The sequence below is a fragment of the Dipodomys merriami genome, unplaced genomic scaffold (genome assembly GCF_024711535.1).
Source record: "Dipodomys merriami isolate MVZ:Mamm:240054 unplaced genomic scaffold, mDipMer1.0.p SCAF_99, whole genome shotgun sequence".
Classification (NCBI taxonomy): Eukaryota; Metazoa; Chordata; class Mammalia; order Rodentia; family Heteromyidae; genus Dipodomys; species Dipodomys merriami.
In genome coordinates, this window is record NW_027206612.1 from 3,994,724 (window position 1) to 4,009,431 (window position 14,708).

Below are 14,708 nucleotides of genomic sequence, written 5' to 3' on the forward strand. Positions count from 1 at the left end.
GGGGCACAGGTGTGCATTCTCCTCTCGGGCCCGTAGCTCTGTGGTCCACTAGGAAACCCGTGACCACATCGAAGCAGGAGACAAGCCTGCGCCAGAGCACGCGGCTCCCGGCCGGCCGGGGTGTGGGCGCGGAAGACACAAAGCCTAGAGCCCTGGAGGTGTGCGGTGTGACACAGGGGTGTGTGTCCTGGCCCGGCGAAGCTTCAGGCTTGCTAGGGACCTTGGGAAGACTGTAAACATGCATCCATGCACTGAATTGTGGAGCTATCATTGTGAGTAAGATCAGCTCAAACCACCCATTGGAAGTTTCTAGTTGGATTTTTGAGAATCATGCAGGAGCCAAGCACTTCAAGGAAGAAGTAGTGCCTTTTGTCTCGCACCCACAGTGGTTGCTGTTAGATGAGCACATGTTAGCTTCTGCTTTGGAATCACAGACAGTGCGTGTCTCTCCCGTCAGTGCTGAGAGTTGGTGCATGGAGAGGACCCTGCAGAGCCTGTGTGGCCTCCCCTTCCTTGGTCTCTGTTGGTCTCCAAATCCAGCAAATTCTGACAGCTTTTTGTTCTATTGTTATTTTGCAAGCAATGGCATTTAAACCGTTTGTTTCCCCTTTGTAAATAAGAGGGGACAGGGATGAGGAGGAACGTTAAAAAGTGAGAGGGAGCAGCCCTGCCCTGCTGGCGTGGGACGGGGCGGGAGGAATGCTCCCACAGCTGGAAAGCACTGGCGCGTGCCTCATCCGCTCTGTCTCCGTCTTCTGCCACTGACAAGAGCAGTTGATCTGTCTTCTGTCAGTATTTTCCACGTTTTCCCAAGTGTCTTTTGACAGGGCCAAATAGAGTCCAGCAAAGTAGACAGATGCAGATTCCTTAAAAACAACCCAGTCACGGGCTCCCCTCTGCGTGAACGGCAGCGACAATGCCGCACACACATGCACACACATACGCACGTGTGCACACAGCCTCTGCTCCTACAGCAGAGATCAGACAGCACCTTCCACATCACCCTTTGCCACAGTCCTCAAAGATAGTACAAATCTGGATGGAAATTTCCAGAGGTTTTAGCTGCTAAGAAAAGACACCCTGTGCCTTTTCCACCCAGGAGCACAAGCCAAATCCAGCGCACCTTTTGTTCCTATAGGTTGTGACAGGCTTTTGTTAAATGTTGGTCTCCTGTGTGCTTAGTTGTTTTGTGTTCCTTTAAAGACTAAGTGGAATCTGAACAGATAAGAGATGGAGAGGAGCAGACGGGGCAGCCGGGCCTCGTCCACCGGGAGGAGATCATGACCTGTTGTCTTCCAAAGCCAGAAGCACTTTTGAGCCACGTGGCTTTTTATGGAAATTTGTACTTAATTCCAAAGCACTTTGAAAATAATTTGCGAGAATTCATAAGGATCCTGTTAAAGGCAGTCACTTAATGATTAAAAATTAATGATTAATCATGGTCTCCACAAATCTCTTACAGCCAGTTAAAATTCTCTTCTCCAGCTTATGATTCTAAATAATCCTTTCCTTTGGAACCATTACTATTTTATAGCAATATTGATTAAATCTCACAAATACGATTATGAAATCACTGAAAGGCAGCAAAATGCTGGCTAGTTAGTTCGCATGTGTGCCATAGTAGAAACCGAGGCACGGCCACCTAGAATCAGGCTTGTCTGCAGAGGCTGTGAAGCCAGCGTGCGGGGCAGAAGCCAGTGCTGCCTCCCTAGACAGGCTCAGCCTGGACGGCTGCACCGTGCAGGACGGACCAGCAGCCGGATCCGAGCCTTGTTGTGAGCGCCACAGCACTGGCAGGTGCCAGGAGTCGCACACCAAGCCCCAGGGCTCAGAAGTGACTAAGAGCAAAGCCCAAGAGGCACAAAATTCAAAATCAAGAATGCTTGTCCTTGAAATAAGTGAACTGTTAACAATGGTTAACAATTCTAACCATCACGATTGGCCAGGTTGATGCAGTATCCATATAAAAGATTAAATTGCTGAAAATTGAAATGCCATTCCCTAGACCAAACCATGGCAGCCACTCTGCATTGGTGATCTGAGCAACTGGTTTTCAAAAGCGACCTCACTTGCAGACGTAGCGTTTGGTCCGCATCAGGGCTATTCTCTGGAGCTGTTGTACTGCATGATTGTGAACTGTGCGGTCAATTCTGGGTGTAGAAATGATTTTATTAGCAATATCGTCACATTTCTGGCATCTAGCATTCAATTCTGGACCAAACGTCTGCTCTGACTGGCCCTTGACTGGCACCGCAGGGGGGCTCCCAGGCTCTAGGCAAGCATTTCCTCTTAATTTTGTGCATGCACGCACAGCGTACACGGGCCTTCCTCTGGTTCACAGTACAGACGAAGAAATCAAAACCAATGGCTGCTCTGGCGGCTTCTGAAGCATTTTTGATTACCACCACCTCTGCCAGGTGGGATTTCCACCCTTTTGGTCATTTGCTTACAGTGCCTTCTGAGAGTTCAGTTCACTTAAAAAAACGAAAACGAAACGTGCTGAATGGCTGCGCTGAGAAGCAGCGGGCTTGATGTCAATGCCAGGCAAATTCCGCGGCTGATATCAGAGGCGGCCAGAGCTCTGGATCAGAAGGAACTCAGCACCAGGGTTTTTGAGCAGATCTCACCCTCTGGTTGAATCTCACCAGCAATTGCTGACTGACGGTGGCGTGGAGTTTTGTTCTCTAAGAAGGCAACTGTCTCATCACTATTTCTATTGATTTCTTTGAGCAACACAGCTTATTATCATGTAACACACGGGAAATCAATTAATCAAGAGGGAAGGTCAGGGATAGGCTTTTCTTTTCCTTTCGGATAAAAGCGGAAGCTCTTTCTGATTCGTGACTCCGTTGTGTAAGGGAGCAGATCGCCCACATGCCGAGGACATCCAGGCAACAGTCCGCCGACCCATCCGGCCCTGACTCCTGCTGTATTTCTTTGTTTAGCCATGGTCTCTTCAGATTGCTGAATAACCACATTTGTCTTCGGTTGGTAAACACTCACTCTCTCGGCACCTGTTGTCACTTTTAGATCCCTCAAGAACAGAAAAGAAAGAGAGCAAGTGTCCAACCCCCGGCTGTGATGGAACCGGCCATGTAACTGGGCTTTATCCGCATCACCGCAGTCTATCCGGATGCCCGCACAAAGATAGGGTCCCTCCAGAAAGTAAGTCCACACCTCGCCGCTCCCCAGCGTGCAAGCACTGGCTCTGTCTGTCACTCCCAACCTCATCTCCATCGCACTTCGCGGTGCAGCCGAAGCTGGTCAGGCCCCTGGTCCTGGCAGGCGGGCCCCAGGACACGGCAGGCTCTGAGTCCTTCTCCCAGAGCCCCCGATTTCTGGGTACCTCTGCCCGCTCCACCACCCCTGGAGAGTAGTGCCGCCCTGCAGCCCCTGTCTGGAAGGAGGTTCTGGTCCTGACTTCAGTTCAACTCCCTCCATGACCTCAGGAAGGTCATCTCCCTGCCACTCGTCACCAAGTACAGAAGTGAACAAGACAGTCTCCCCTTCCCCCTCTTTCTGTCTCTTTCTCTCTCTGTGTCTCTCTCTGCCTCTGTCTCTCTCTCTGTCTCTGTCTCTCTGTCTCTGTCTTTCTCTGTCTCTGTCTCTCTCTCCCTCTCTCTGTCTCTCTGTCTCTCTCTCCCTCTCTCCCTCTCTCTCTCTCTCCTCTCTCTCTCTCTCTCTCTCTCTCTCTCTCTCTCTCTCTCTCTCTCTCTCTCTCTCTCTCTCTCTCTCTCTTTCTCTCTCTCTCTCTCTCTCTCAGATACCCCATCCAATGTAGACTCTCAGGGGAAGGGGCCTTGAGGTATCTCCTGCCAGACACCAGACTTCTCTGCATCGTCCAGTCAGCACTGAGGGCAGAGGTGTGCATATTTCTGGTAGAGTCAGTTTCCTATCACAGTCACCCTGGTATTTCCACACTAGAGGATCTTAAGTAAGCAGGTTCAAGTCAGGTGGGTTTTGATTTTACTCACTTTTGGATGGATAGGGTCTGGTAGTATAGGGAAAAAAAATCTGTAGAAAAAAATTAATTTCTTTCCAGAACTGGGTTGATATACACCTCTTTTGGTTGATCTCTCTTGTGGCGGTCAAGTGTGCCATCCACGTAACATTGATCAGAATCTGCTCTTCGGGGCACAGGAGCATTTTCAGAAAGGAATGGGTCTCCGAGCCCGACTTCAAGCCTCACGCACGCAGAGTGAGTTCCTCTGCAGTTTCAGGGAGGACGCTGACCTGCCAACCGATGGGTCCGAGGAGTACTGAGTGACCCCGTAGAAATGATACATGAAATCCTTGGAGAGCAAATCTGTCAGAGGAGGTACTGGAGCACAGGAAGCAGGCGATTGAGCCTTTGTAGCTGCTCTTGTGGCTACGAGGGTTTGCAAATGTCTACTAAAAATAATAAGCTCATGTTTCTCTTAACTCTTGAGAACAAGCACGAACGTGGTGCAAATGAACAAATTCAGGAGTGAGTACAATCCCGTGTGTTACATGACAGGGAGACGCATGGTGTACGACACGGCCCACACCCAGGGGCCGGGCTTGGCTCGCACTAATCATCCGATGCCCAGAATCAATCCCCACCGGAAGCGTTGGCCATGGTTTTCAGACAATGAGACGGGACTGGGAGGCTGCACCCCTCTCCTGGGGTCAGCGCAGAGGCTTGCAGCTGAGGGGCGCAGTACTTGGATAAGCCGCCCAGACAGCAGCCACCTGCCGCTTGCGAGTAGCGGGGCTGGGCCTGTCGCCAGGAAACCGGGGCTTCGGTTCCTCAGCCCCAGCCAGTGTGGCCCAGGCTTCTCCCGTTCTCCAGACAGCACGAAGCCTTAGAGCTGAGAGCTAAAGCTTTAGGGGGAGAGGTCCTTCCTGTGAGTCATCTTCAGGGCCCGGATGGGCTGCCTTCAAGGCAGAGTTGGACCCTCACTAGAAACGAGAACTGTTCCGGATCCACATGTGCCTAGAACAGTCTAGATGACCTAAGAGGAACACGGACCGGGCTCTGGCAGGCTGAGCACTGCACATACCTGAGGATCCTGAGGATTTGCTCGTCAGTTCTTTATAGTACCACAAAAATGTTCTTAGCAGTGGAAAGACTCCATCCCGGGCATTGTTGTATTTTTCCAGACTAGCTGCTCTGGCCGCTGATTCTGTGCCCTGGAGTCTGTGCTGCACTGGGCCTGCAGAGGGTGCCACGGGCAGCCCCGCCTCCCCCCCCCAGTCCCCGCCCTGCCCTCCCGCCCTGCCTCTGCCCTGCCCCCCCCACCCCCCGCCCTGTCCTCCCCACCCTGCCCCCCATCCCCCCCACCCTGCCCCCCGCCCCTGCCCTGTCCTCCCCACCCTGCCCCCCCACCCTGCCCCCGCCCTGCCCCCCCGCCCCCACCCTGTCCCCCCTGCCCTGCCTCCCCCGCCCCCCCCACCCTGCCCCCCGCCCCTGTACCCCTCCGCCGCCCCAGCCCGGCCTCATCCTGGCAGCCCCCCTGCTGCACACACTGGATACTGCACACAGCTTCCAGGTCACGGTGACCAGGACCTGGAGTCCCTGAGGCAGTGCAGCAGCGGCATGTCGCATAGAACGGGGCCACCGCACTTCCTGGAGGCTGATGGCAGAGTCCACACAAAACCAGGACACAGAGGAGGGAGAGACAGACAAGAGAGACAGACAAGATGGGGGGCAGCCCAGAGACCAGCTGGCTGGACGCGGGGCCGCAGGCCGGGGACACAGCGCCCATGGCTGTTAGGGGGAGGGCCGCAGGCCGGGGACACAGCGCCCAGGAGGGCCGCAGGCCGGGGACACAGCGCCCATGGCTCTGTTAGGGGGAGGGCCGCAGGCCGGGGACACAGCGCCCATGGCTCTGTTAGGGGGAGGGCCGCAGGCCGGGGACACAGCGCCCAGGAGGGCCGCAGGCCGGGGACACAGCGCCCAGGAGGGCCGCAGGCCGGGGACACAGCGCCCAGGAGGGCCGCAGGCCGGGGACACAGCGCCCAGGAGGGCCGCAGGCCGGGGACACAGCACCCATGGCTGTTAGGGGGAGGGCCACAGGCCGGGGACACAGCGCCCATGGCTGTTAGGGGGAGGGCCGCAGGCCGGGGACACAGCGCCCAGGGCTCTGTTACGGGGAGGGCCGCAGGCCGGGGACACAGCACCCATGGCTGTTAGGGGGAGGGCCGCAGGCCGGGGACACAGCGCCCATGGCTCTGTTAGGGGGAGGGCCGCAGGCCGGGGACTGAGAGCAGGGAGAAGACCTGGGATGCGTCTTGCCTTTACTGGCTCTGCGATGCTCCCAGCAGGCTTTGGGAGTGCTGGTCAGGAGAGCTGAGGGCCGGGCATTGTGGGAAACTGACTGAATGGCCTGAGAAAAGGCACAAAGCAGGAGTTTAAAAAGCCAAGTACGGGAAGCTTGCCCCAGGATGCAGAGACAGGAAGATGAGAAAGAGAAGCTGGAAGGCCAAGGGTAGAACCACCAGAAAACCAAGAGGGGAGGGTTCTCTGCAAAAGCCCCAGGCCTGGGGGCCACACTTAGGTTTCAAGGGGCCTAAGAGGAAGGGCTGCAGTTCTAGACCTGGGGAAGAGCATGGCGAGGTCTGCAGCAGCACTGCGAAAGCAGGGGACACAGGTCAGATACCAGTCAGCTCAAGAGAAGGAACGGCAGGAGAAGAGCAGACCCCAGAGCCACTGTGCAGACCCCAGGGCCACTGTGCAGACCCCAGGGCCAGTGTGCAGACCCCAGGGCCAGTGTGCAGACTCCAGAGCCAGTGTGCAGACCCCAGGGCCAGTGTGCAGACCCCAGGGCCAGTGTGCAGACCCCAGGGCCAGTGTGCAGACCCCAGAGTTAGTGTGCAGACCCCAGAGTTAGTGTGCAGACCCCAGGGCCAGTGTGCAGACCCCAGGGCCAGTGTGCAGACCCCAGAGCCAGTGTACATACCAGTGTGCAGGCTCCAGAGCCAGTGTGCAGACCCCAGAGCCAGTGTGCATACCGGTGTGCAGACCCCAGAGCCAGTGTGCACACTGGTGTGCAGGCTCCAGAGCCAGTGTGCACACCGGTGTGCAGGCCCCAGAGCCAGTGTGCACACTGGTGTGCAGGCTCCAGAGCCGGTGTGCACACTGGTGTGCATACCCCAGAGCCAGTGTGCAGACCCCAGAGCCAGTGTGCAGATCCCAGGACCAGTGTGCACACCAGTGTGCAGTGTACAGACCCCAGGACCATGTGCACACCAGTGTGCAGTGTGCAGACCCTAGGGCCAGTGTGCATACCAATGTGCAGATCCCAGAGCCAGTGTGCAGACCCCAGAGCCAGTGTGCAAATCCCACAGCCAGGGTAGATCACCCCAGGCCAATCTCCATTTAACAGAAGGCAGACATTCAACATCACACACACCATAGCCAGGCTGGAAGGCATTGGCTCTCTCCAGGGAAGACATTACACTAGAGAAAATTAGGTGGAGTGGTAAATAAACAAGCACACTTAGGAGAGCAGCAAGGGTACTGCTCCGGCCGAGCCAGCGTGTGCCCCAGCCAGTCCAGGCAGCCTTACACACAGAGGTCATCTGCTGTCCCGCACAGTGACACTCATGACTCCAACTCACTCTACTCAGAGAACAACAAAGGACGATTTCCTAGCTGAAAGGAGATTTAAATTTCTCTTTTCAAAAGTAGTGTGTGGGGCTTGCGCTCCCTCCTGGCCGGAGGCTTTGGGGCCCTGGACCTCCTGGGCACAGCTGCGCTGCTCCCTGGCCGGCCTGTGTGCACAGCTCACCGTGGGGTCCCCGGGAGGCCCTGGCTTCACTCAGCCCCGCTCGGCCAGCCCGCTCTCGCGTGCACCTGCTTGGCAACATGCCCCGGGCCCCCCCCCCCGCCTCCTGATCATGCCATCACAGACGTTTGTAGGATGTTGTGAACTGACCAGCCTCTGTGAACGTGACTGCATGTTCTTGTCTTTCGCCCTCCGATTCTCCGTTTTAATGCTGGCTGTTTTCTCTGCCTCTCCTTGTCAAGTTCTTGCCATGCACGAAAATGTTCTCAAGTGTCCCACTCCGGGCTGCACGGGGCGCGGTCATGTGAATAGCAACAGGAACTCTCACAGAAGGTAAGCCACGCACAGCCGGGCTCCACGCGGGCAGCGACTGTCCACAGCCCCCTCCACGGAGCCGCCCTGCCACACCCCCCCTTCTCTCCCTGAGAGAAACCCAAACTCCCAACCGCCCTGGCAGCGGCTTCCAAGGGACACGGTTGGGTCACACAGCACCAGAAAAGGTCCGTGTTCTGATGCTCTTCTTGTAGATGGGCTGTCTCTTACCTACCCCATGCTGACGGGGCTCCACCCCTCATGCCGTGCCCTCCCCGCTAGGACATCTGAGATGGGACCACAGGCAAACACAGCACCAGCTAGCATGAGGCCAGCCTCCACCAGCCCCACACGGAGAGGAGGACCGCAGCCACCGTGTGGCACGGCGAACTGTGTCACAGGACAGTACCGCCTGCCGAGCCCCAGGCCAGGAGCAGAGACATAGTTGGAATACTTGCTGGTGTCCCAAACACGGTGACGGTTCTACCCAGCTGAGTAACCTCTAGACCATGGCTGCGTGCTTTGGTGTAGGACATTCTAGCTCTCCTTTCCTATCCTTTTTGCAGTTCACTAGTGATATTGTTTCCATAGTATTCAGTTTATATCAGATACTTCTTTATTTCAGTAGCAGGAAAGAGACTTGGTTCACACTCATCCTGCCATCTGCAGTGTCTGTTTTTCATGCTCCTAAGAGACTATATCCAAATGTGGGAACTGTTCTCTTCGATTTCTGTTTGTGTGACTGATAAACACGGTTACTTGTCCTCTATTTACGTTGCACCCCTGTGCCAGTCCATGCTTTTCCTGGTGCATTATCTGTAGGAGGAGAAGGCGGTGACTGGAGAGGTCCCTTCTGGGCGGTCGTTCTGTGGGCCGCTCAGACCGGGTGATGACGTGGGCATGGGGTCTGCAGGCACCGGGCACGCCGTGCAGACGCCCTCGTTCCGTGGGGGCAGCTCCAACAGCCTCCCCTTATTAACCCTAAGGAAGCGCACTGGAGCACAGCCCTGCAAACAGTTCTCTCCGCGGTTCTGTTTTCTTTCTTGTGGGGAACACAAGAGAACCAAGGCCGGTGACTCTGCCGCTCAGGGCTGGCCTGGGCTCCGTCTCCTGGCCCAACCCACTAGTTGCCTCTCTCAGAAGAGAAGCTCATCTTCCAGGAGACATTGCTGCCTCTTCTCCAGAAGAGGGGAATGTTCCAGAACAGAGCCTCTGGGTTGCAACTGGCCCACGGCCTCTTACAACACGGGACTGGCTGTCCCTGGAGAGGGTCACACCCTCTGACCCTGCGGCCTCCGCGCTGGGTCATTTCCAACTACTTCCCTGGGTCGCGGCTGCCCACAGTGGGTGGGGGCCTACCCCACTCCCAGGCCCCGCCCCCGGCTCCTCGTGGCTGAGGGAGAGGAAATGGCAATTCGATCAGCATATTGTGCAGCCATCGGAGACCAGACGACTAACCCGATTTCTGTCCTTGCAGCCTCTCTGGATGCCCTATTGCTGCAGCAGAGAAACTGGCCAAGGCCCAGGAAAAGCACCAGAGCTGTGAGGTGTCCAAGTCCAACCAAGCCTCCGACCGCGTCCTCAGGTACCCAACGGGAGCACGCGGGTGTGGGGCCGCCGGGGCCGTGCCCAGAGTGTGTTCCATGGGGCGGACACGCATGCCGGGCCACAGGGGAAGGGGGGCCAGGCCAGAAGCCTGAGTGACCCCCCCGCCCCACGCACGAGCAACGTCTCGGGTCCCTGGAGGACAGCCCGCTCCCATCTCCGTGGGCCCAGCCCCACGGTTACCGGGGTCTCGGGTCCTCTCGGAACCTGACCTGCCCTAGTGCTCTGAAGGCTGATGAACGGAGCTAGGGCGAGGTGATGGCGTCTGGATCTGGGGCGGGGCTTGGTGCCAACCGCAGGGCCCTGTTTCTGAGCGTGCGAGAGCCAAGTGCACCTGGCACGCATGTGAGCTTCGTGAGAAACCATCAAAGCCGTGGTCTCCTTTAACCCTCAGACGCCCAGGGGCGCAGGGAAGGGGGCGGAGCCACGGCCATCCGACACGCGAAGAAAGACACTCAGAGTGCAGAGACTGGGAGAGACCCAGGGGAGGGGCTGCAGCCCTGTCCTGTCAGGGAGAGGAAGCACGGCTGTCTCCTTGAGCTGAGGAGGAAGCCTCACCTCACAGCCTTCATGTGCAACTTCACACCCTCCACCATGTGCAACCTTGACAGTCATTAACCCAGAGCACAGAGCACAGAGCACCACACAGCACACAGCACCACACAGCACAGAGCACCACACAGCACACAGCACACAGCACACAGCACACAGCACACAGCACACAGCACCACACAGCACATAGCACACAGCACACAGCACACAGCACACAGCACACAGCACACAGCACACAGCACACAGCACACAGCACACACAGCACACAGCACACAGCACACAGCACACAGCACACACAGCACACAGCACACAGCACACACAGCACACAGCACACAGCACAGAGCACCACACAGCACACAGCACACAGCACACAGCACACAGCACACAGCACACAGCACCACACAGCACACAGCACCACACAGCACACAGCACACAGCACACAGCACACACAGCACACAGCACACAGCACCACACAGCACACAGCACCACACAGCACAGAGCACCACACAGCACACAGCACAGAGCACACAGCACACACAGCACACACAGCACATAGCACCACACAGCACACAGCACACACAGCACACAGCACACAGCACCACACAGCACACAGCACACAGCACACACAGCACACAGCACACAGCACACACAGCACACAGCACAGAGCACCACACAGCACACAGCACACAGCACACAGCACACAGCACCACACAGCACACAGCACACAGCACACAGCACCACACAGCACACACAGCACACAGCACACAGCACACAGCACACAGCACACACAGCACACAGCACACACAGCACACAGCACACAGCACCACACAGCACAGAGCACCACACAGCACACAGCACACAGCACCACACAGCACACAGCACACAGCACACAGCACACACCACACAGCACACAGCACACAGCACCACACAGCACACAGCACACAGCACACAGCACACACCACACAGCACACAGCACACACCACACAGCACACAGCACACAGCACACAGCACCACACAGCACACAGCACAGAGCACAGAGCACCACACAGCACACAGCACACAGCACCACACAGCACACAGCACACAGCACCACACAGCACACAGCACACAGCACACAGCACACACAGCACACAGCACACAGCACACACAGCACACAGCACACAGCACACAGCACACAGCACAGAGCACAGAGCACCAGGGCTGACTCCCCCTCTCCCCACCCACAGTAGTCATGGGCAACATGAGGACCCCTCCTACCCTAAGATACGGACAGCGATGCAGACAGAGCAGCCACGCCAAGGGCATGTTAGAGAACAGGCGAAGGAAATTTGTACCTGAAGGGATTATTAATTTCCCTCTGCCTGCTTTGGTCAGACCCCTAAGGCTAGAAAGCACCCTGTGCCTGCCCTTCCTGAAGCCCCACACAGGATGTCTTCAGACAGCCGCTGAGGTTGGGCTGCAGTGACCAACCAGGTGTGCTTGGGATTGTAAGGGTCACCTCTTCAAACCCAGGCCTTGGTTGTGATACCCGTGCCCAGGGCCTGGCTGAGGGCTGGGAAGCTGCTGGCCAGTGTGACAGACCAGCCATCTTCCTACGAGCCTCTGGCTGGTATGAGTGCCAGCTGGGGACAGACTCTAGAACAGAAAGAAGGCTCAGTCCAGTTGATCTGGACAAGCCAAGAGCCAGCATGGGCCACAGGTACTGCCCACCGCCCCAGCCCCAGCCCAGCCCACCAGCCCCAGCCTAGCCCCAGCCTAGCCCAGCCCCAGCCCAGACCAGCCCAGCCCAGCCCAGCCCAGCCCCAGCCCAGCCCCAGCCCCAGCCCAGCCCAGCCCAGCCCCAGCCCAGCCCAGCCCAGCCCCAGCCCAGCCCAGCCCAGCCCAGCCCAGGCCCAGCCCAGCCCAGGCCCAGCCCAGCCCAACCCAGCCCAGGCCCAGCCCAGCCAGACTAGCCCTGGCCCAGCCTTGGCCCAGCCCAGCCCCAGCACAGCACAGCCCAGCCCAGGCCCAGCCCAGCCCAGCCCAGCCCAGCCCAGCCCAGCCCAGCCTTGGCCCAGCCCAGCCCCAGTCCAGCCCAGCCCAGGCCAGCCCAGCCCAGCTCAGCCCCAGCCCAGCCCAGGCCCAGCCCAGCCCCAGCCCAGGCCAGCCCTAGCACAGGCCGTGGGAGCTACAGTGGGCAGTGGGCCCAGCCTTGCCTCAACCCTCTGGAGATGCATGGCCTTCACTCTAGGGCTCCTGCAAGCCCTCCAACTCCACAGGCCTTGCCCAAGGTGCCCATGTGAGCCCCAGCTGGCCAGGATCTGTCCAGCACTGTATCCCCACATCTCCATATAGACAGGAAGGAACGGGGAAGTAGTCTGTATCTATTGTCGTTTAAGTGATTGAAGTGGGTTTGTTTTTAAGTCTTCAGGTAAGTTCTCCATCAGACTTGGAAGAGCTTCCTCTCTCATAGGACTCCAACTCTACCTCCTGCACCCCACACGCAGTCTCCCATGACCCCCCCCCCTTCTCCGGGCCTGCCCACCTACCTCCATCCCTCTCGTTGGATGTTAAGCTTTCCCGGGCTTAGAGATGACAGTTCTGCCACCAGCCCTCCAGCCTGATCCACAGGAGAATGCGCAGTTGCAGCCCCGAGCTGGGCCCTGAGTCTCTCCCGGAATGCCCTGGAATGCATTTACCCTCTCCACCTCCTCACCTTGAGGTTCCACAGGGTTTGGTGTCTCTTTTCTAGAATTCTCTCTTGCCCCTAACCTCAATATGAACTGTGCTGCAGTATCTCCTTCCGATCCTTCTCATCATGACCTAGCTGCACCCAGCCTGGCCTGCCCACCACAAGTCACCTGCACTCAACGCAGTCTGAGATCTCACGTGACGTTGTCCAGGAAAGGCTGGCCTGCTGCTCCTGCCAGCCTCCACACGGCCAGGCAGAAGGCCCCCAAGCAGACAACCAATTGTCATCGTTCTGTTTCTCCCACAAGAGGAAAATAAGAAAGAGGAGGGAAGTCAGAATACACAGGTTGACATTTGGGTATTTTATCACACTGTCCTCTAAACAGCACAGACAGCCGTGGTCCCCCATTGAAAATGCAGTTATCACAATGTTGCAGCTACTCTAAACCAACGTCATTTCTAAGAAAGAGAAGAAATAGGTTTATGTATGGATGCATATTAAGTAAGTCACAGTTGTGGCACAATTTGTAATTGTAATAATCAAAGACGGAAAACATTTGAGTAGTGCTGCACTCATTGGTTCTAATGCCGTACCGTTGCTAAGAACTGATGTTAAAGCCAAGTAACTCAAAGGAAAATTAGAGGACAGGCAAAATAAAGTGTAAAATACGTAAAAATCTTACATCTAAGGTGTTTAAGGAAATACAATAATAATATCTAGTTAAATAAATATTAAAACAACCAGGAAAATACACCAAAATCTTAACCATTTTTCATCTCTGAAAGAATTATAGGTGATTGTTCTAAAAGTTTGTATTTCCTAAACATTTTTCAGTGTCACTTACTGCATTCATAATTATAAAACCCAACACAGAGGTTTTAACGTTTTTAATCCCTAAAATAAGCCCACCTGCTCTCTCTGTTTGAACATGCATGTGGTTGAGAAAGAGGATTCGTTTGTCCACGCCCAATGGAACATAAACCAGGATGGGAGCAGGCCAGACCCCAGGGCACAGGCAGGATGTCCCTTGGATTCCTGCCTGCCCTGTTGACCTTTGCACCTGCCGTGTCCTAATCCGAGGCTTTGCTTGAGGTACAGGCAGAACTACCCCCCACTGGCAGAGGAGAGGACCCACTGGGAACATTGTCCCTCCCACAATGACTCACCATGGTCTTCTGTGTTCCTACTGAGACACCTGCCTTTCTTGGGTCTTCGTTTGTTAAACATGTTGTATAAACTCACAAGTGAAGGGATCACCAGGAACCAGGAACCAGTGTCTTGAATTTTCTGTGGTACTAGCACAGCAAAACCTGCACGTAAGCCTTTATGTATTTTGTAATTATATGCCTTAACACCAGGTGTTAAAAGGCTAATCAGATTACAGACGTCCCATGTGTAAACACATGTCTATATCAGCAAAACAGAAGTTGGAGGAAGAACCAAAGGTAAAAAGACATTCCAAGTGAAACGTTCAAGAATTCACTCCCAAGCCTGCTATCCACCCAGACGGGAACCCACAAAACAAGACACCAGTGGGCAGATTCCTGAGGTCTTCCTCCCTGCAAGAGTTTACCCCAAAGGCTCAGATGATACCTGCTAGTCAGTAGCTGAAAAATAAGAACATGTTATATAAGCGCATAGCCAAACGATTTACCGCGTGTTCGTGTGGTTTCCTCTCAGCCGATCCCCCTGGGAATGCTTCTTTATTTCTTCTTGATTTCCCGGACATTTTCCTCTCCCCACAAAGACCAAGTCTGTATGTCAGCTTCCCCTCCTCCTCATAGCACATGACTGCCTCCTGCACAGCGGGCCGCAGA

At 55.9% G+C, this 14,708-nt stretch overlaps 1 protein-coding gene across 17 annotated transcripts in view; it reads left to right on the forward strand.

Moving 5' to 3' along the window:
* Positions 1-14,708, forward strand: part of Myt1l (myelin transcription factor 1 like) — a 404,426-nt gene that overhangs the window by 294,659 nt on the left and 95,059 nt on the right. For 15 of the 17 annotated variants that reach the window (XM_070014657.1, XM_070014648.1, XM_070014661.1 and 12 more), the window contains 3 exons: positions 3,031-3,165; positions 7,994-8,084; positions 9,541-9,648. In XM_070014657.1, the coding sequence (XP_069870758.1) occupies positions 3,031-3,165; positions 7,994-8,084; positions 9,541-9,648 (334 nt within the window). The remainder of the gene's footprint in view (positions 1-3,030; positions 3,166-7,993; positions 8,085-9,540; positions 9,649-14,708) is intronic. The other 2 variants (XM_070014664.1, XM_070014666.1) reach the window with 1 other exon arrangement.